Here is a 22,017-nt window from a genome sequence, read left to right on the forward strand (position 1 = left end):
CCTGGCCTACCTGCGGTTGGGAACCACTATGTTAAAGGGCAGGTAGAGACCCTTGTGACAGAACTTTCTGGTTTCAAATCACTGTTAGATACATTCAGAGTGGATGTTCTTTGCAAAATAATGCCTGCTATAGCTTTATTTGAATCTTTGAGAGAGAAATGAAATGGCTTAATTTAGGATGCTTTAAATTAAAGCATCAAGACTGCTTCCTTCCTTTCTGAACTGCCATTTCCTGCTGCGTGCCAAAATATAGTATCAGTATTTTTTTTTTCCATTGCTGGCCTCCTCTTTGTGGCCTTCAACCTACTTTTGAAACACTGGCAGTGCCTGAGAATAAAATATGAGAAGCATCAACAATCAAATTCAACTCATATCGATGGTATGAATCCATAAAGCCCAGAGGCTGAAATCTCAAATCAAAGCCACTGTTTTCCATACATGACTGCAGTCAGATGAAGGGCTAGTTCATGCATGATTGACCATCTTGATGAAAGGGCCACTTTTTAATCACTACCAGCAAAATCTTCATCAGAACTTCTGATAATTCAGATGTGCATACTTCTACAGAGGATTTCTTCTTAGCATTCAGATTTCTTTCTGACCCAACCAATAAATATTTGGAGAACATTTGAAGAACAGTCATGACAATTTCTTTGTGTTTGGGTGAGAAGTAGTTAATTGATGAAAAAAGGAGTTAGGTTCTGGAATTTTGCCCTGCTTATTGCCTCTTGGTGGATGGCAGTAATCACAAGAGAGGATCTAAAAGGCCAACCTGATTGGTGATGGTGGCCTAAGTATCATACATGCTCAATTCATGGACAAATACAGATGGTTAACATTTTAAATTCACTAGACACTTACCTTAGAGTAAGTGTCTCTGATCCTATAGGGTTTCCTTCTGAGTAGGCACACACAGAATGCAATGCAGCTTGTTTTTAGCAATATGTGTTCACCCTGAGGGAAGAATGTTGATTGCTTCTGGATTCAGAAACATCAAGAATCCTTTTGGATATTCTATCCAAGTGATTCAGCCTTCTGAAATACTGTATTCATAAGCAAGTCTCACCAATTTGAATGACACCTATCCCTGTGATAGGAATGCAGTCCCAACATACTTTCTTGCTTAAATGTAGCCCCCATTCACCTTAGTAAAACTGCTGAGTTCATAGGTGCAAGATTGCAGGCTAATCTCACCTCATGGAAATACTGGTCTGAATAGGCTTGTTAGATGGACAAGGGATTTTCACTCACCCCCCAGTCCTTTGTCCATCTAATGAGCCTATTCAGACCAGGGGGAAGTGAAACAAATATAGAGAATATATCAGAGGTCTCCTACCAACATTCCTCAGACTGAAGAAGCTACTTGGATGAGTAGTGAAATGTTTCAACCTAATAAGAAAGAAGTTCAGTTCACATTGGTGTTTAAAGCCCACCAGATTTCTGGATGCGTTGTTTGAAATAGTGTGAATCATAAGGCAAGAAAACTGTCTTCAGAATTTAGAATCCATTTATTTTGGACACTTCATCAAACACTCTTCATTTAAAAGAAGATTCTTACCAGGGAAGATGACTGTCATCAAAACATGAAGCTATCTTAAAAGTACTTGTCCAGTCATCTCCAAATTTGGCAGAGTCCATACTGTCTACAGTTTTGATTGAAGAGCCTATTCAAAAGTTACAACATTTTGCTTGGACTGTCTCTTGCTATCATTAATGGCTTATGGCTTTCTCAAGTTTTGACTGGTCATTCAATATCAGAGGTACAGTCCTGTGCACCTCTAATTTCCTGAAATTTTATGTGTCTTTGAAAAGAAAAATTGGAGTAGGGGATACTTCATCGTAATTCTATATATTTTGATCTCTGAGATCTTGATTAACAATAAAATACTCTTTTAGGATGACATTACCGTAGGGTTTCACTAAGTTAGTAGCTTTGCCCTTGACCAACAAAAACTGCTGTATACTGAGATGGCTTGTGTTTAAAATATCTCCCATGTTGAAGTAGCTCTTCAGCTCTCACTGCAATTTTAAATCATCATGGATTCTTAAGATACTTCTTTTAAAGCTGTTGCTTATATCCCCGTTTCCTGTTGCCATTCAATATTTTCATTATATCCTTCTGCAAATTTGACTATGATATTAGTATCTACTGCAGATAGTTTTCCCTGTTCCGACCAGCCCTGCTTTCTTGGCAAAAAATAGTTTTTAAAGAAGTGAATGGAAAACACAGATTTTGTCTTTAGATAATTTAGATAAAACAGATGTCACAAACCAAAATTAGAAGGAAAAAGGGAATAGAAAATAGATTTTTCTAAACCACATATGCAGCTATAACAACATTTCTTTAACACTAGTGGATATACAGCATCTTTAAAAATGAAATATTCCTTTCTCGGTGTAGTTTATGGTGTTACTAACAACATAAATGTTGTTTCTGCACAAAAGTATATGTAGAGTCATCTGTCTTTACAGGAGAATTTTCCATATGTCTCATCCAATATGTCATCACTTCATTGATACAGGCAGTCATTTTTTTCAAAGTTTTTAAATCTACAATTTCATCCAGCCTTTTCTTTTTACAAGGATAATTATGGGGAAACAATAATTCAGTTTTATATGTTTGTCATTTTCTTAAAAGCTCTGTTTTATACTGAAAATCTGGATAATGGTTGAAATCCTGTTGTGAAGGGTCTGCCAGCGCAACAGGAATGATATCACTGGCAGTGGCAGATTGCCACTCATTAAGTGCTTTGTTTTGTGACTTTGAAATATGTGCAGCTTCATTGCATTGTGAATGAACAGTTTAAACCCCCAAATCACAAAAGGCAGCCTTTAATCAGTGGCAGACTGTCACTATGGATGACACCATTCCTGTTGTGCAAGCAGAAATGCGCAACAGGATTTTGGCCAGTATATGATGGAATTATGAAATATTTCCTATTTTTTTCCATTATTTCTTTTGCATTGTAGAATCATAATTTTAAATGGGATTGTATTATGGAATCATCAGTTAAAATATATTGGCTAAATTAATATGAATCCTACCTAGGGCAGACTTGTTAGAGCTGATTTGTTAATTAAAATTAGTTAATTTAGGGGAAAAACAAGCTCCCAGTCCCGTAATTCAGCACTGGGCTGAAAACAAAAGAAGGAAATTTAACATGGATAAGTGCAAAGCTCTATATCTAGGGCAGTGGTTCCCAAATTCAGGTTCCCCTGAATGGCAGTGACAGCCGTGGCACAGGAAGAGCAGCAAGGGGTGCTCTATGGAACAGGAAACAAAGAAGCGGGAAAGAGCTGGAGCTAGCTAGAAGAGCAGCAGAAGCAACCACCGCCATGAGCTCAGCGAAAAAAGCAAAGAAATGCTTCCACATTGCTCCTGGCTGGTTGGTCAGAACCCCAGGGAGTCGGGCACCATGAGGGGTGGTGTGTGTGCTGCAGCACACAGTTTGGGAAGCTCAGACCTAGGGGTGGGGTGGGGAAACAAATGCACAGTTAAAAGATGGGGGATACTTGGGTCAACAATACCGTGTTTCCCCGAAAATAAGACAGGGTCTTATATTAATTTTTGCTCCAAAAATGCACTAGGGCTTATTTTCAGGTAATGTTTTAATTTTTTTAATGTACAACAATCTACATTTATTCAAATTCATTCATGTCATCATCTTCTGGTTGCTGCACAATGGTGATGGGCTTTCACTTAACTGGGGCTTATTTTGGGGGTAGGACTTATATTATGGACATCCTGGAAATCATACTAGGGCTTATTTTCAGGTTAGGTCTTATTTTCAGGGAAACAGGGTACTATGAGTGACAAAGATCTTGTAATTTTTTGTAGATCAAAAGCTGAATATGAGCCAACAGTGTGATATGGCTACAAAAAAGACAAATGCAGTTTTAGGATCCATGAATGGAATTATCATCTCTCCAAATCCCATGAGGTACTAGTTCCCTCCATTCAGCACTCGTTAGGCCTCATCTAGAGTACTGTGTTCAGTTCTGGATACTGCACTTTAAGAAGGATGCCAACAAACTGGAACAAATTAAGAGGAGGGAAACAATGATCAAGGGACTGGAAACCAAGTCACATGAGGAAAGTGTTGAAGAACTGGGCATGTTTAGCCTTGAGAAAAAGAAGACTGAGTGGAGATATCATAACACTTTTCAAATACTTGAAAGGTATACAGAGTAGGGAGAGGATCTGTTCTCCGTCATCCCAGAGTGCTGGACACATAATAGAGGGCTCAAGCTAAAGGAAGCCAGATTTAGGCTGAATATCAGGAAGAACTTCATTCTGTTAGAGCAGTATGGCAATGGAAGCAATTACCTTGGGAAGTGGTGAGCACTCCAACAGTGGAGGCATTCAAAAGAAAATTGGACAACCATCTGTCAGATCTGCTTAGATTTGGATTCCTGCATTGAGCAGGGGGTTGAATTTGATGGCCTTATAAGCCTCTTCTAACTCTATGATGCAATGATTCTAACAATGTTTGTACATTATTAAACCCAGAAGACGACTCATTGTATACTGACAAAGATGCATAAAGGAGATTTATATCTCTAAAAGGCCTACTATTGGGGTGGGCAATGTGCAGCATGGAATTTTTGGGGTCCTATGATCTCAAACTCTCCTGGTTGAAAAAAAATGGTTCCAAAGTGTATTTCCTGTTCCTGGAATCCTCCACAAGGAGCTGCTCCACTTTCTAAGTATCTTCCCACAAACAAAACCAGAAATGTTTCTTCTTGCCTTCCTTCCCCCTTCCTTTAAGGCATTTTATTGGTGTGGAACAACCAAAGTGAGTCTTGGAGATAAGAACTTGCCCACAAAATGTGTCAGAAAAAGAAATCAGATAAAAGATCACCATAGGGATCACTCAAGCACCAGTATTCAATTAACATTCCTAGTAGAACAGCTATTTAAGGTTTGCTGTCTCAGTCAAAATACTATTTCACAGATTCTCTGGAACAGCTTAAAGATGGTGTTAATTTGCACATGTCGCCATTAATATAAGCATTCTAATGCAGTGACTAGTTCTGTCTGTAAATATACCCTATGCCAACCTTGGATAACCCAGGTGTTCTTGGACTGCAATTCCCAGAAGCCTTCACAACCAGCTGTGCTGGCCAGAGGTCCTGGGAACTGCAGTCCAAGAACACCTGGGTTACTCAAGGTTAGGAACCACTGTCCTAAGCAATTGATTTAGTTTTTTTAGTACAGCCATAACACAGCTGTTGTTATTATATGCTGTCAAGTTCGAACCGTATTATAGCAACCCTGGTACTCCTCTGTGATTTTTCTCCCGGAGGAGAACAAGAGAATCAAAACTGAACCCTAGAGAAGAAAAAGATTTATTAGTAAGTATTCTTAGTTTAAAAAATGAACAGTATTAGCTTATAAGTTATATTTATATAACTTAGAAATTATATAGAAAAATGTGAATTTGAAGACAAATGGGTACTTCACATTTATTCAGATGTGGTGGTACTATTGGGTGGAGCTCACAAAGTTTTTGTGGCTTTGCAGATTTTACTTGGTATCCACTCCCATTAGTCTCTGCCAAGCCTGCCATGCTTCAGTCCAGTTCACTTTCCCCCTGAACCTACTAATTTAGGGACTTTCTTTTAAAGTATGTGTAGATTTGTATACATATAATGAAGTTATGGCTGGAAAGTATTCCGTGGTCTAGAATTATCAGTCTTACACATATTTACACAAAAGTAGCTTCCTGTGTGATCACTATAGCTTATTCCCAGGAATCTAGTCACAGGTTTATTATGGCTAAAGGCTGAAATCCCATTTTTACTTTTGAAAGCATAGCAATTACTAAATTTAGCAGGACTTAAAGAGGAGTGCCAAGGAGATATCTAGGATTGTGTTGCAAGATTATAATTTGATTGTTAGATAAAACCAGAAGATGTTCCACTGCTTGAGGTGTTGGTGGGGAAAGCACCACTGTTTTACTTTGTTTCATATGAATTTCCTTTGTTCTCAGTTGGATGAGAATGTTTTTGGAAGGGCAATGCCAGTCACAAAACCATGTGATGACCTCTTGCACAATTCCTGTCTCTGAGTAAGGGTCCCTTAGGAAAGAGGCCTTGAACCTCTGCAGGTGTCTGGAGAGCTGTATTGATGAATTTTATAATCAGTCCTTGCTTTCTAAGTAATAATTCTACCAGCCTCTCACTGTGACTGTGTGTCCTCAGGGTGAGAAAGCAGACAGATGAACTGCTTCAGAGCACCAATCTTTCTCATTCTGAAGGGGTTCTTTCAGAGCTGGAGATTAGATGAAGTCCTGGAAGTCTCACCAAACTGTTTTACTGTTACATTTGCTGCAGCAGGATGGGCTGGGCTCCGGAGAACAGTTGCTGTGATGCCTTTATCAGACATAGGTGGCAACACTCCCTGCCTCTAATGGTAGTTTAATTATTTTGATGATCGTGACATCTACACTTCCTGTATCTCACCATTGCTTGTGCATTGCTCTCCCTCCATCTCCCTATATAAAAATAGAGAAGAAATAGATAGAAGATTACTATTTAGTGTATTCTCGAAGGCTTTGATGGCCAGGATCCGATGGTTGTTGTGAGTTTGCCCGGGTTATCACAACAATACATGCACAACAAAAAACACGCTGATCACCATAATCACCCAATCTCCTGAAAATGACAAAAACTGATCCCACAGCTATAAATAGTCAACTATCCAACAAACTGCACCAGAGCACAGACACAGTTCTGACTCCTGTCCTCTGAAGATGCCAGCCACAGAAACTGGCAAAACGTTAAGAAGAAAAACCTTAAGAACACGGCCAAACAGCCCGGAAAACCCACAACAACCATTACTATTTAGCTTGATAGCCATCATCAATCAGCTTTCCCTTCAGATTATAAATTATAAAGAGAATTCTCTTCCTGGGAAACCTTGAAAAGAGTCACCGTAAGTCACAATTGACTTTACAGCACATGCTTATAATTTTATAGTTATTTAGTTATAAGATAGAGGTTGAAATCCAGAAGTGTAACTTGTGCCACGTAAGGCTGATGATATTGTAAATCTCAGCAGTTTTTTAGGGAGATCGAACATATGTGATTGCCTCCTCTGGATGTTCCAAGGCTTCATTGGGGTCCCCTTTATCATGAGGAATCCATTGGGGCTATGGGACAGAGAGAAATCTAATTTCCTAAAATTACTGCTGATTTTACCATTAGTGGCCCACAGTCTCCCTATGAAGATGGGATCCCAACAGAGCCTTGGGACCTTTGAGGGGGAGGATTAGAAATGTTTAATTTTCCAAAAAATAGTTGTGACGTAAGTTACACAGGTAGACTTCAGCCAGAGTTACCATTTTGCAGTTGGAATGCTACCAAACAACATTTGGCAACTTAATGTGAAAATCATCTAAACCAGTTTTTGCCCTTACTTTTGATTTCTGAAATGTCATTGTATGTGTTGCTGATGTATATTTGTTAGTAAAACTTTTCCATTGGCAGGGAGAAGATTTCCAACATAAGGGGCAGTTGGAACAATTTGTAAGTAAGACTTTGTACAGGAATCCATAGTTTTGCTAGATCCTGCCGATGTTTTGGAAGAATTAAGAAAGAAGTTGTTAATCAAGCTGCAAGGATTTTGCAAGCTGTGGGTAGTAGGAAAGCAGGCACAAAATCATGTGTGGGAGGAATCTGTTTCAAAGTTGTATAAATCTTTGTTATTAACTAAAACAAAGTTCATCAGCAAGGGAATAATCTCTTTCTACCAGCTCATCAAGTTTCCCACATTTCTTGGCATTTCCTTGTGTTGTGCTGACTCTGCTATATGTTTCTTCCAGTCTCTCCATCACTATCCTTAATATGTAGAATAAGTCTACAAAATGTCTTGCACTTGCAGTCTGTCTAGACACTTATTTCCTATGCTTCTGATTTGTCTTTCCCTGATTTGATGTTCATTTCCCAGCTCCCCATAGTTCTCTTTGCTTGCTTTTTTCAAAATTCAAGTCTTCCAATGCATTTCTCCTGAAATTTGCTTTGATGAAAGATCACTCAATTGAAGGAATGGTCTCCCCTTCTCTGCAAGCCATTTTCATTGTGGTTTAGATTATTGTACAACAGTTTTCTATTAATATTCAACGTTAAAACGATAACAAGGTCACCTACTGAGTTTTCATGACTCAGTAAAAACTAGAACCAAGATCCCCTAAATGTCTGGAAGAGATTCTTACCCCATATCGTATTGGTGTGTATTTTAGAAGTAAATAAACCTTAAGCATATTTATATACAGGTAAGCCCCATCATGTTCAATATGATTCAGTGTTCTAATAAGAGTGATGAGTGCAAACTCAGGGATGTGTCAACTGCTGGAGTTGTCATGTGTGCAGAATCCAGGATGGTCCCAACCTCTCCTCTTTGTTGCACTCCCATCACTTTGAGCTGGCGCCGAAATGTCATCAGCGTCGGCGCCAGACGAATCTCAGTTGGGAGGGCATTCCATAGTCTGAGGGGAGCTGCGGAAAAGGCCCTTTGTCTACAAACCCTCCCTCTTATCTCCTTAAGGGACAGCTCTTTCAAAAGGGCCCCCTGGTTAGATCTTAACTGCTGGGTAGGTTCATATGGAAGGAGGTGGTCCTTCAGGTATCCAGGGCCCAAGCTTTATACGTCAAAACAAGCACTTTGAATTGGGCTCGGGCAGCAACTGGTAGCCAATGTAACATAAACAGATATGTTCCCTAGCAGCTCCACTACTCACCAACCATGCAGCTCGATTCTGGACCAGCTGCAGTCGCCGGACCATCTTCAAAGGCAGTCCCACATAGAGTGCATTGCAGTAATCTATGCGAGATGTTACCAGTGCGTGTGTAACTGTCTGAGACTCCGCTTGTCCAGGTAGGGCCGTAGCTGGTATAATTTCTGCAGCTGAAGGAAGGCGCCTCTGGCCACTGAGTCCACCTGGGCTTCCAGAATTAGACTGGGGTCCAGGAGCACCCCCAGGCTGCGGACCCTATCCCTTACGGGGAGTGTAACCCCATTCAGGGCAGGGAAATGGCCCTCCAACCTGTCTGGTGAAGCACCCACTAACAGCACTTCCATCTTGTCTGGATTGAGTTTCAATTTATTAACCCTCATCCAGTCCATTTTCAGGTCCAGACACGAGTTCAGCACAGAAACCGCCTCACCTGGATTGGTGGAAAATGAGAGGTAGAGCTGAGTATCATCAGCATATTGCTGACTTCTCAGCCCAAACCTCCTGATGACCTCTCCCAGAGGTTTCATGTAGATGTTAAACAGTATGGGGGACAGTATTGAGCCCTGAGGAACCCCATGACATAAACACCATGGGGCAGAGCAACTGTCCCCCAGCACCACCCTCTGGATACGGACAGCCAGGAAGGAGCGGAACCACTGCAAAGCAGTGCCCCCAACTCCCAACCCAGCCAGCCTATCCAGAAGAACACCATGTTGTCGAAAGCCGCTGAGAGGTCCAGGAGTATCAACAGGGTCACACTCCCCCTGTCTCTTTACTTTCCTGTGACCAATCATAAAACAGAGTGTGCTGAATACAGGATATGTAAGTGGGGAAATCAAATAATATGACAAAGAGATACAGTGGTATCTCGCAAGATGAATGCCTCGCACAACGAAAAACTCGCAAAATGAAAGCATTTTGCAATGTTTTTGGTGACTCACTAGATGTGTCTTACTGCGAGTTTTTCGTCTTGCGAAGCACTGTTTCCCATTGGAATGCATTGAAATTTAATTAATTCATTCCTATGGGCAAAAAAAGTCAGAAAAAGTCAATTACCAGGTAGGCCAAGCCCCACTCCTTGGTAGTGTCTGTGACAATGGATGTTTGAATCCGGAACAGTGGGACTCAAACATCCAAGGGAGGAGCTCGAACTCTTTGGTCTGAAGCCCCATGCACACCCCCTCCGCCCACTGCATTCATCTTCCTCCACCTCTTTGGCGCGTGTGGGGCTTCTCCTCCGGATGTTTGAGTCCGGCCAGCAGAATGAGTGACTCACCTCTGCACCAGGGCATTGCTTGTTTCCTGGCTGGCTAGGCCTCGCCACCACCACGGGGTGAGGATGGTCCGGGCTACCTTTTGCCTCCTCGGGGGATCCCCGCGGGCAGGAGGCATGCAGCCCGCAAGCCACCGTCACAGCGGCAGTGGCTTGGCCAAGCCGGAAGGCCTGATCCACCGCAGGGGACTCCATGTCCTCCTCCTCCTCCCCCTAACATGATGATCCCCTGGGCAGGTCCCCGTGGAGCCCAGCATCGCTCACCTGGAGCAGCTCCATGCAAAATGGGTGAGCAAGCAAGCAAGCGGGCGAGCCACCAGCTCCTCCTGCAAGGAAGGGTAACAGGAGCCCTCGCTCCGTGGCTGCCTCTGGGTGGCCCTTGTCCCACTGCTCCCTCCCTGCAGCCGCCGGTGCTGCCATGCAGCCGGGACTGGCTTGACAACACTTGCAAGGCAGCGACGGTGGCGAGGACTTCCTTCTCCTTAGAGCGCATTCCCGCACTGCTGCTGCCGGCATTCCGGGCTGTTGTTACAGATGCTCCTTGGTCTCTGGGGCTACCAAGGCACCGTGAAGACTGGGGCTCGGCCGACCTGCGGCTCAGCCGACCTGGTAAGTGACTTTGTTCTGACTTTTTTCACCCATAAGAACGCATTAATTATACAGTGGTGCCTCGCATAGCGAGGTTAATCCATTCCGGATTAACTTTCGCTATGCTGAAGCATCGTTGAACGGGGCAGGGAATTCCATTGGAATGCATGAAACATGGTTTAATGTGTTCCAAATGGGCAGAATACTCACCGTTCAGCGATGCTTCTTAATGGCCGGCAGTCATTTTCGCGCCCTCCCCTCGCTTAACGAGGGTGCAAAAACGCTGTGCGCGGCCATTTTGGGCCATTTCCGGGCTTCCGGCGGCCATTTTGTCCGCCTAACAGCTGATCATCGGGCTTCGTTTTGCGAAGATCGGTAAGCGAAACGCTTACCGGTCTTCGCAAAGCGAATTTTGCCCTATTAAAAAAACGTTGAGCGATCGCATTAGCGATCCCAAAAAAGGGATCGCTATGTGATTTCGTCGTTGTACGGTGCGCTCGTTAAGCGAGGCACCACTGTATTTCAATGCATTCCTATGGGAAACCGCGCTTCGCAAGACGAAAAACTCACAAGACGACACATCTCGTGGAATGAATTACTTTCGTCTTGCAAGGCACCACTGTATGTTCCACCACTTGAAGGAGCACAAATTAAACATCAACTAGACGTATGATCTCACTGGTTTGCACTGGGTACTTTTCACTATGTGTTTAATATGTGCCATCAAGTTGAAACCAACTTATAGTGACCGTAATAAGGCTTTCAAGGTAAATGAGATATTTGAGGAATCTCTTCACTAGTTTTACACAAACACACACACACACACATTTTATCCACTACACCACACTGTATATCAGCTTATCACCAAGGATGGGATTTTTAGATTGTTTTAGACTACAAGTCCTTTAATTCTCCATTCTGGTAGTTCAGTCTGACTGACAAACAGCTGACAGACACATAAATGGACCTGACCTGGGAGAAAGATGTAAACTGGAAGGCTGAGTCCTACCTAGGTCAAGCTCCTCCCAGGTTTCCTGTTTTGCCCCAGTGCTAACTGGGAGCTTTCTTTTTTGAACAGGAAGCTAGCAGACTTTGCAACTAGAGTAGGTGCATTTTGATCAATGGAACTTACAGACGAGTTGAGTCACCGAATCTCCACTGATTCAGTGGGCCTGCTTTAGTGTAACTTGCTGCGGTAAGCAACAAGATTTCAGATAAGTTGAAAGCATTTGTCTCCCTCCCCAAAAGAAAGGAAAGTTGCTGTTCATGTTATCGCTTTGATTAAGCTGATCATGATGGGAAGAAGAGTTCAACAATTCAGCATGTAAAAGTCATTGGCTATTTTGGGAGTAGAATGAAACAAGAATGTTCCATTTTTCAGTTAGCATCAAGTACAATCTCTCTGCTCTTTCCCCTCCAGCTCATTTGGCCTACATAGATGTGGATACTATAATGAGTTTTTGCCTCTTGGTTTCTTGGTTCTTATTTTAGAAGGGTGGAGTGTTACTGCATGCTTTTTGCCATTCAGTCATTCCATGTGGGGCTGTTCTTTCACTCACCCAGCCCATTCATGTTATTGGTATCATGAGTTCATATTATCCAGCTAGATGCAGCACAACATTTGCAAGAATGTTTGCAGTAAAAAGTTAGTAGTTCATATTCATCCATTTCCCTTGTGGGTAACTGGATTGCATTTCCCCTCCCTTTTTTTTTAATTTTGCGCTTAAGTATGTAATTGATCTTTCTAACATCAGTGATGATGTTCATCAAAATCCTCATGTGTTAACATATCAAAATAGAAGATGTAGTGGTTTTAGCAGCATGATAATCAGTAAAGTTCAGATGTACTTTTAAAATATTTTTCTCATCATTATGAGTTTTGCATGTAGGGAATGGGTTAGCAGCAACAGATTTCAAGCTTCCCTTTTTCCTTTAGAATCGTTTTGACATTGGTTGATACACTAAAAAAAATCCCTGAACATCTCCAATGGAACATTCTGGAATATGGTAGTATTCTTAACAAGTCGAATGCCAGTTAGCCTATTCATGCTTCCTAAGAGGGGAACCTAGTCACATGACCAACGAACCCCTGGGGCTGCATATTCTGTGGGAAGTCTAATATAGTACTGGTGAACACAATGACTTTCAGGAGTAATTGCCAAGCATCAGGGTGTCATTAGTTTAGGGACTGTAGCCGGTTTCCACAACATCCCAGTTTTAATCTTTACCATCTCCAAATTAAAAAGTTAGATAGGAAGTGATATGAAACATTGTTCCCTTAGTCAGTTGGAGTAGAGAGAACTGGACTGCATAGACAAAGGGTATAATATTTAGAGGGTAACTTTTTCAAGGAGCACAAGGCTTCCTCAGAACACAATTTCAAAGTGAATAGACTGTCAAGAGTCAGAAATGTATTGCTCTCCAGATGTTGTGCTGCAACTTACAGGTCAGTAGGGGTGAAAATCGAAAGCAGTTCTTGTGTAGCTGCTGTATCTTTTACCGAGGCCAACTTCTGGATTTTCAGCAACATAGTGTTTTGTAAAACTTTGGAGCTAAAGCTCATCAGGTGTATAGATCCCGTGAACTGAAAATAATTTGTGTGTAACCATTTCTGCCCAAAACGATAACTGTTTATTAATCTAATTACTATGCACTGTATCTGAAATTGAAATGTTAAGTACTGTAAAAGAGAAGCAAAAGGAAAGAATAAGCAGTTTTTGCTTGAGAATACTAATGGTTTGAATATGTTTCCACTGCTTTGATTTTAACACTCTGGTTTTAATTAAGGCAATACAGTATTAATAGCTTTTTTAATAACAAACATGCAAAGAATCTGGATATGTAGATGTTTAAATGACACGAAACAAAATTGAATCTGTCATTTTAACCATACCACACAGTCTATAAATGGCATTTTGGTTTCCACAGAAAATGAAATCTGGTATTTTATTATAAAAGTGGTTGCTGTATTTGTTCCAAAGAAGACTGAAAGGATCCAGGATGTTTCAGACACATTCATTGGGTCATCTATGTTAATAAATTAGCAGGCTTTTCTGTTCCATATAGTTTTTGCTGTTGTAATTTGTGACTTTTCAGGTTATGTAAAAACTGATTGATTTGGTGTTTGTGGAAAATTATTATAAAGTAGTAAAATGAAGAGTAAATTGTGCTATTTCTGTAAATAATTCAGTTCTTGTCTATTCTCTGAGCAGGGGTCAGAGGAGAAATGTCACTTGGACGCCAAGAAGCCTTTGAAATTTTCAGGAGAGATTATGCTGATAGCATAACCATTGAAGACAATAAGCAGCTCCTTAAACAAAGGTAAGATTTACAATGACCCATAAAAATCCAGGAACACAGTGCAAGCAGAAATATGATGTTGGCGAGTATACAGAAACCATTTAAGAAATATTTAGATTTAAGCATATAAATAGGCTGAATATGAGTTATTATGCGAGGAAATGCATGTGCATGATTGGATACAAGGTTAGATCTTGAGTACTGTATCCAGTTCTGGATAACATTGTTTAAGAAAGATATTGTCAAGTTGGAAGGCTCCACAGAAGGGTGGCAGAGATAGTAAAAACTTTGAAAACCAGTTCCCATGAAGAACAGTTTCAAGAGCTGGGTATGTTTGTTCTGGCAAAGAGAAAATTTAAAGCTACTATGATTGCCATCTTCAGATATCTGTAGAGCTAATCACATGGAAGATGGAACAAGTGTATTTTCTGCACTTCCAGTGGCTTGGGTCAAAACCATTGTAGTCAAATTACAGGAAACAAGATTCTGACTAAGAACTTTATGACAGTAAAATATATTCAATCGGGGGATGGATTACCTCAGTGTGTTATGTGTTCTGTGCCATCAAGTTGAAACAAACTTAAAAAGACCCCAATATGCTTTCAAGGAGAATTAGATATTTAAAGAATGGTTTTACCACTTCCAGTCTCCCATTGAGAGGCCAAGTGGGGATTCAAACTCTCTTCTTCAGAGTCCTAGTCTGTCACTTTGTCTATTATATCACACTGGGAATCCTCAGTAACGTAGTGAAATCTCATTTGCTGAAGAATTTTAAACAGATATTGAATGGACATTTATTGAACATGTTGTAGCTATGGATTTCCTACATGGGTGGAGGGCTGGATGAGACAATCCTCAAGGTCACTTATAAATTTACAGTTTCATGATTCCATGACCGTAATTTCAATACATAGGAAATTAGTAAGATAAAGCTCCACAGTACAAATCTTTCCTAACCTTGATGAAATTAGAGATTGGCAGTACATGTGTTTGGGTTGCATATTTAAATATTTTAATTACATTGATCCTTCAAGATTGGGTAAATGAAAAGTCTAAACAAATGTATACACTATTAATTCATATAGAACTTTAAATACGCTAGATGCTGTACAGAAGTTCTTTTCAAACTAGTTGGGAGAAAAGCAGCCTGTAAATAAAATAAAATAAAACAAACAAACATATAAAACAATTAAACAGATCAGAAAACAATTCAACAAATAGCAGATTAAAAAGTAGTTGATCAAAATAGTTCAAAATGAATCTAAAGCTGCATTTTTAAAACAACAACAAAACCACAAGAGTTCTCTTTCTAAAACCCTCTCTTAGGCAATCAGTTCCTGAGGAAAAAAAGCCTGCCTGAAGAGAAAGGTCTTTGCCTTCTTGCAGAAGGGCACTCAATAGGGGTTCAGCATTGCCTCCTGTGAATGGGACTTGCACAGGTTGAGAGCAGCAACAAAGAATGTCCTTTCTCATCTGCTCACCAACCACATTTGTGAGGGTGATGAGACAGAGAAGAAGATTCCCTTCAAGTTACTTAAAAACCCAGGCAGACTAACAAAAGTATATGTGGTCTTTCAAATAGCTGAGACCCGAATCATTTAGGGCTTTATAGATCAAAAAGACGACTTTGAATTGTGCGCCAAAATGAACCAGCAGTTGGAGCTGCTGTATCGGGAGTCATGTGATAAATGTAACCAGCTCCAGTTAACAATCTGGCTGTTGCATTGTGAACCCGCTAAAGTTTCCAAACACTTTCCAAAGGCAAGCACGTGTAGAATATGTCATTGTAATCCAAGCAGGAAAAAGGCAAAGACAACAGCTTCAAAGCTCAATAACTCTTCAAATCTATTTATTTATGGAATTAACAAGGATGCCCTGGTTCAAAATTGGGAAAGGAGTACGACCAAGCTGTATATTGTCTCCCTGCTTATTTAACTTATATGCAGAATACATCATGCGAAAGGCAGGACTGGATGAATCCCAAGCTGGATTTAAGATTGCCGGAAGAAATATCAACAACCTCAGATATGCAGATGATACCACTCTGATGGCAGAAAGTGAGGAGGAATTAAAGAACCTCTTAATGAGGGTGAAAGAGGAGAGCGCAAAAGATGGTCTGAAGCTCAACATCAAAAAAACTAAGATCATGGCCACGGGTCCCATCACCTTCTGGCAAATTGAAGTGGAAGATATGGAGGCAGTGACAGATTTTACTTTCTTAGGCTCCATGATCACTGCAGATGGTGACAATAGCCATGAAATTAAAAGACTCCTGCTTCTTGGGAGGAAAGTGATGACAAATCTAGACAACATCTTAAAAAGCAGAGATATCACCTTGCCGACAAAGGTCCGCATAGTCAAAGCTATGGTTTTTCCAGTAGCAATGTATGGAAGTGAGAACTGGACGATAAAGAGAGCTGACGCTGAAGAATTGATGCTTTTGAATTGTGGTTCTTGAGAGGCCCCTGGAATGCAAGGAGATCAAATTTATCCATTCTGAAGAAAATCAACCCTGAGTGCTCACTGGAAAGACAGATCCGGAAGCTGAGGTTCCAATACTCTGGCCATCTCATGAGAAGAGAAGACTCCCTGGAAAAGACCCTGATGTTGGGAAAGTGTGAAGGCAAGAGGAGAAGGAGACGAGAGAGGACAAGATAGTTGGACAGTGTCACTGAAGCTGCCAATATGAGTTGGACCTAACTCCGGGAGGTAGTGGAAGACAGGAGGGCCTGGCGTGCTCTGGTCCATGGGGTCACGAAGAGTCGGACATGACTTAACGACTAAACAACAAAAACAAAGATGCCCAGTGTGGTCTAGTGGATAGAGTAATGGACTAGGTCTCAGGGTCTGAATACCTGTTCAGTCATTGAAATTCACCAGGGGAGTGGAACTTCTAAACCACTCCCTAAATATCTCACTTACCTTGAAAGCCCTATTAAGGTATCTCTAAGTCGGTTCTAACTTGACACATTACAATAACAGATTTATTGAATTTATTAATTATATAGAACATCAAGGCAGCTAGGCAATCATGATAAAAATCTATACAGTAAAAATCCAAAGTATCTTTCATTAGCAGTGGTTTAGAAACAAAGAGCAAACCATGCTGCTTATATTTCTTCCCCCTCTCCAGCTCTTAAAACTCTGGGTGGTTTACAATTTAATTATGCAGCTACACATTGCCCCTCTCCCCAGTGAACTGGGTATGCATTTTACCAACATCAAAAGTGACAGGTCTCAAAGTCAACCCATGGAATTGTTCATCGCAATTCAGTGTATAAGTTGTTACAGGATCAGATTTGGGCAAGCAACATGTAACAAAGGAACACAGCTGAGTTAATTGAAGCAGCTGTGGGACAACCAAGTTGATTGGTTCATCCAAGAATAAAGCTAGCCAAGCTTGCAGACACAAACTGTTGGGTAGTTTGGATAGTTGGATAGTTTGGGTGGTTGGTTGTTGTGTTGCTGGTGATCGTGTTGCTGAGAGCTGTATTTACTGCATCGCTGGATGAAGACTTGCCATATTGCAAGGAGAAGATCCTGGAAGAAGACTATCTCTGTGGTGAGAGGAGAAGACTTCGTGGATGCAGGACTATTTATATTGGTAACAATCTGTGGTTACTGAAAACTGTAATTTACCATTGCTAACTGAAGAACTACTGTGTATGACCAGGACTGTATAAAGACCAAGAGAAGCTGTATTTACCCCTGTATATATGGACTATATTGTAAATAATACTTTCAACACTACAACAGTGTCTGTTTTGGTTTCATCTCTGGGCAGTTCACTTCACCATTACGCCCCCTGGCGTAGTCTGGTAACGCAGCACCTCTGTCAATTGGTTATGGGCCCAGACAGCGCACCAGACTGCATCCAGGTATAAATTTAAGAAGTTATTGAAGAAACTGCTGACCAGAGAGAGCCAAGTAGTGTGGTCTACAGTCTGTGGTGAAAGATGGCCAATGAAATGTCTATGGCTGGACTGTGCATAAAAAAGTTGAATGGGGAAAATTATGCAACTTGGCAGCAGAAGGTTCAGTTGCTATTACAAAAGGAAGCATTATGGGACATTGTAGAAAATCCCCCAGCAGTCCTAAATGAGAGGAAAAAGAAACTAAATGCAAAAGCTCTGGCTATTATTGGGTTAACTCTAGAAGACCGTCTTCTTATCCACCTGAGAGGCCAAAACTCAGCAAAGAAGGCATGGGAGGATTTAAGGAGACTCTTCGTAAGAGATAACGTTGGAAGCCAGATTCAAATTGCCAGAAAACTTTTCCGAACTAGACTGCAAGCTGGAGGGTGTATGCTTCAACATTTAGAGGCAATGAAGTCAATGTTGATGGATTTACGAGAAAAGAACATCACATTTACAGAAATACAAGAAGCATTTATTATCCTGTCTTCATTAGATGAGTCATATGATCAGCTGGTGACCAATTTAGAAATTCTTCCTCAAGCAGAGCTAACAGTAATTAATATAACTAGCAAACTGTTGGAAGAGGAACAAAAGAGAAAAGATAACAAACAGCTCCGAGACTCCAAACTCACTAATCACCGTGATAAGCTGAAGGAAAGTGAGGAGGAGGGGGACACAGCTGCAAGCATTCATTCTGGAAAACGCTGTTTTTCCTGTGGCTCAAGGAAACATCTGATGAAAGACTGTAAATTTAAGAAAGGAAAAGAAAAACAAACCAGACGCAAGAGAGAAACACTAAGCCTGACTGAGGAAATTTATAACTCTGAACAGGAAGAAGAGTGGATTGTCGACTCTGGAGCAACTGCCAGCATGTGTAAGAGTAAACAGCTAATATTTAACTACCAACCTGTATCCAACCAACAAGTATGCTTAGCAAATGGTGTTAGTGCTAAGGTACTGGGAAAAGGTAAAGTGAAATTGCCTTATATTGCTAGACCAATAGATGTTTTACATGTTCCAAATTTGAAGCATAATTTACTTTCTGTGAGTTCATTAGCAAAGAATGGGTTTGTTAGCACTTTCTATGAGGAGAAATGTATAATAACTAGCAAGAACAATGAAAAATTGAATTGCTATGCTAGAAATAATTTATATAGACTAAACTGCACTAAGGCTAACAATGTCTATGAAAACAAATGTATACACAAAGATTGTATTCATTTATGGCATCAAAGACTAGGACATGCAAACTACAAAACATTGAGAAAAACAATTGAAAACTCAGTAGGAGTTAATTTAAAGCAATGCAATGAATATGTGAATTGTCAAGCTTGCCGATTAGCCAAGAGTAAGAAAGCTCCTATAATGAAACATAGTGATGTACAAGTGAAAAATATATTAGATTTGGTGTCAGTTGATGTTATTGGACCCAAAAGTGCATCATTAGGAGGAGCCAGATACATTCTTTCTATCCAAGACCAAAAGTCCAGGTTTGGATATTGCTATCTCATGAGAGATAAAAGTGCTGTACATGTAGAGTTTGAAAGATGGCTCAAATTTGTAGAGCGTAAAACAGGGAAAAAGGTTAAAGTGGTACAAACTGACAATGGAACAGAGTTTACAAATGCCAAATTTCAAGCAATATTAAAGAAAAATGGTATTACTCACAGGAGAGCCGCTCCCTATACACCTACTCAGAATGCCTTTATTGAAAGAAGGGGCCAAACTCTGCAGAATATGGCTGAGGCAATGATTAGGGGGAGTAATCTATCAGAGAAATATTGGGGGGAAGCTACACTTTGTGCGAATTTTTATATTAATATTCTTTGGCACAGTGGGATAAACAACATACCCTACACAGTTTGGACTGGGAGAAAACCAAATTTAAAATTTTTACACGTATTTGGATCTCCTGCTTGGGTTCACATCCCAAAAGAAATAAGGAGAAAGGGAGAGAAGAAAGCCAGGTTGATGTATTTCCTTGGATACCAACAAAATAGGAGAGCATTTAGGTTTGGGTTGCCAAATACCAACAAACTTGTAATAAGTAGCAGTGCTTCATTCAATGAGCACAGTAACTGGGACAAAATATGTAAACCCCCAGAAACAATAATTAAATTGCATGAAAGGAATGAAAGTAGTGAAGATAGTGCAGATGATAGTGACTCTCAACCAGAGCAAGAAATTAAGAGAGAGGTAGAACCTGAGGAAATGCAATCAGACAAAGAAGTTCCATCCAACTCAGAAAGGAGGGAAACTCTCGAGGAGGACAGAGAATTACCTAGGAGGTCTAGCAGAGAGAGAAAAACTCCTGACAGGTACAAGCCTGAGACCTATTATTGTCTCAATGTGGCTGAGCCAGAGACATATGATGACATATGTAATATGCCTGAGCAAGAACAAATAAAATGGAAAGAGGCAATGGAGGAGGAGTTAAATTCATTAAAACAACTGAAAGTTTATGAGGAGGTGAAACTGCCTGAAAAATCAAAAATAATTGGTTCCAGATGGGTATTTAAAAGGAAGGTGGATGCCGATGGTAATGTGAGGTATAGAGCAAGGTTAGTGGCAAAAGGGTATGCACAAACTTCAAACGACTATGATCAAGTTTTTGCACCGGCTCTAAGACCAGAGACATTGAGATTTGCTTTAACCTATGCAGCTAAGCATAATCTCATAACCAGGCATGTTGATATAGAAACAGCCTATTTATATGCTGACTTGAAACACACAATTTATATGGAAATTCCACCAGGTATAGAAAGTGAAGGTAAATGCTGGATATTGAAAAAAAGTCTATATGGTCTCAGACAAAGTGGCCATGAATGGAACCAACATTTAACCAAAACTTTAAAAGATAATGGTTTTGTGCAAGGAAAGGCTGACCCTTGTTTATTTATAAATGAGAGAACACAAGCTATAATATTAGTATTTGTGGATGATTTAGCCATATTCACCAAAGATAAGAAAGAGGCTGAAGAAATAATCCAAATGTTAAAGAAACACTACAAGTTGAGAGATTTGGGAGAAATAAGTAACTACTTGGGAGTAGAGATAGAAAGAAGTAAGAAAGGATTTAAAATAGCCCAAAAGAGTAAAATATTAAAACTCCTAAAACAATATAAGATGGAGGATTGTAAAGGTGCAGCAACTCCAATGAACATAGAGTTTGAGAAAGAAGATATTAGTGGCCCGGAATGTGATATTGATGTATATAGATCACTGATAGGCAGCTTACTATATTTGAGTAGATGGTCAAGGCCAGACATCTCTATAGCTGTAAATCTGCTATCAAGGAATGTGAGTAAGCCGAATGAAAGGCACATGTAATCAGCAAAAAGAGTACTTAGGTATTTAAAGGAGGCACAAAATAAAAAGCTAAATTTAGAACCAGTGGGAGAACTGGCTATTACTGCTTATGCTGATGCAAATTATGGTAGTGATTTAATAACCCGAAGATCAACATCAGGCATGACTGTGCATTTGGGAGAAAGTTTGATAAGCTGGAAGACAGCTAGACAGAAATTTATATCGTTGTCTTCTGCCGAATCTGAGTATGCAGCATTATCTGAATTGTGTACAGATCTAGTTTTCTATAAACAATTAGCACAAGATCTGGGTGTGAATATAAAATCACAAATAAAGGTTTTTGAAGATAATCAAGCTGTTATACAGATGGCAAACTCACCAAATGTAAAAAGCAGATCTAAACACACAGATATCAGGTACCAAAATGTAAAGCAAAGTATAGAAAATGGTTTAATTGAACTGGTATACTGTGGAACTGAAAATAATAAAGCTGATTGTTTAACAAAAGTATTGGGGCCAACTAAACATAATAAAGCATGTGACATGTTGGGAATGGTATAATGTATACATGTGAATGTAAAAGGAACTCTGTATATGTTCAAGGCAATGTATAATGTATGTAACAGAATTGCTATAAACAATTGGAGGAGATTGACAGGTCTCAAAGTCAACCCATGGAATTGTTCATCGCAATTCAGTGTATAAGTTGTTACAGGATCAGATTTGGGCAAGCAACATGTAACAAAGGAACACAGCTGAGTTAATTGAAGCAGCTGTGGGACAACCAAGTTGATTGGTTCATCCAAGAATAAAGCTAGCCAAGCTTGCAGACACAAACTGTTGGGTAGTTTGGATAGTTGGATAGTTTGGGTGGTTGGTTGTTGTGTTGCTG

At 40.3% G+C, this 22,017-nt stretch overlaps 2 protein-coding genes across 3 annotated transcripts in view; both read left to right on the forward strand.

The window, feature by feature from the left end:
• The window catches only part of LOC144586395 (uncharacterized), a 593,808-nt gene that overhangs the window by 192,384 nt on the left and 379,407 nt on the right, over positions 1–22,017 (forward strand). The window lies entirely within an intron of this gene.
• Positions 1–22,017, forward strand: part of KIF6 (kinesin family member 6) — a 235,694-nt gene that overhangs the window by 109,209 nt on the left and 104,468 nt on the right. For both annotated transcript variants that reach the window (XM_072991469.2, XM_078383032.1), the window contains exon 14: positions 13,812–13,920. In XM_072991469.2, coding sequence (XP_072847570.2) covers positions 13,812–13,920 — 109 coding nt within the window. The remainder of the gene's footprint in view (positions 1–13,811; positions 13,921–22,017) is intronic.

The sequence above is a fragment of the Pogona vitticeps genome, chromosome 1 (genome assembly GCF_051106095.1).
Source record: "Pogona vitticeps strain Pit_001003342236 chromosome 1, PviZW2.1, whole genome shotgun sequence".
NCBI classification, from domain to species: domain Eukaryota; kingdom Metazoa; phylum Chordata; class Lepidosauria; order Squamata; family Agamidae; genus Pogona; species Pogona vitticeps.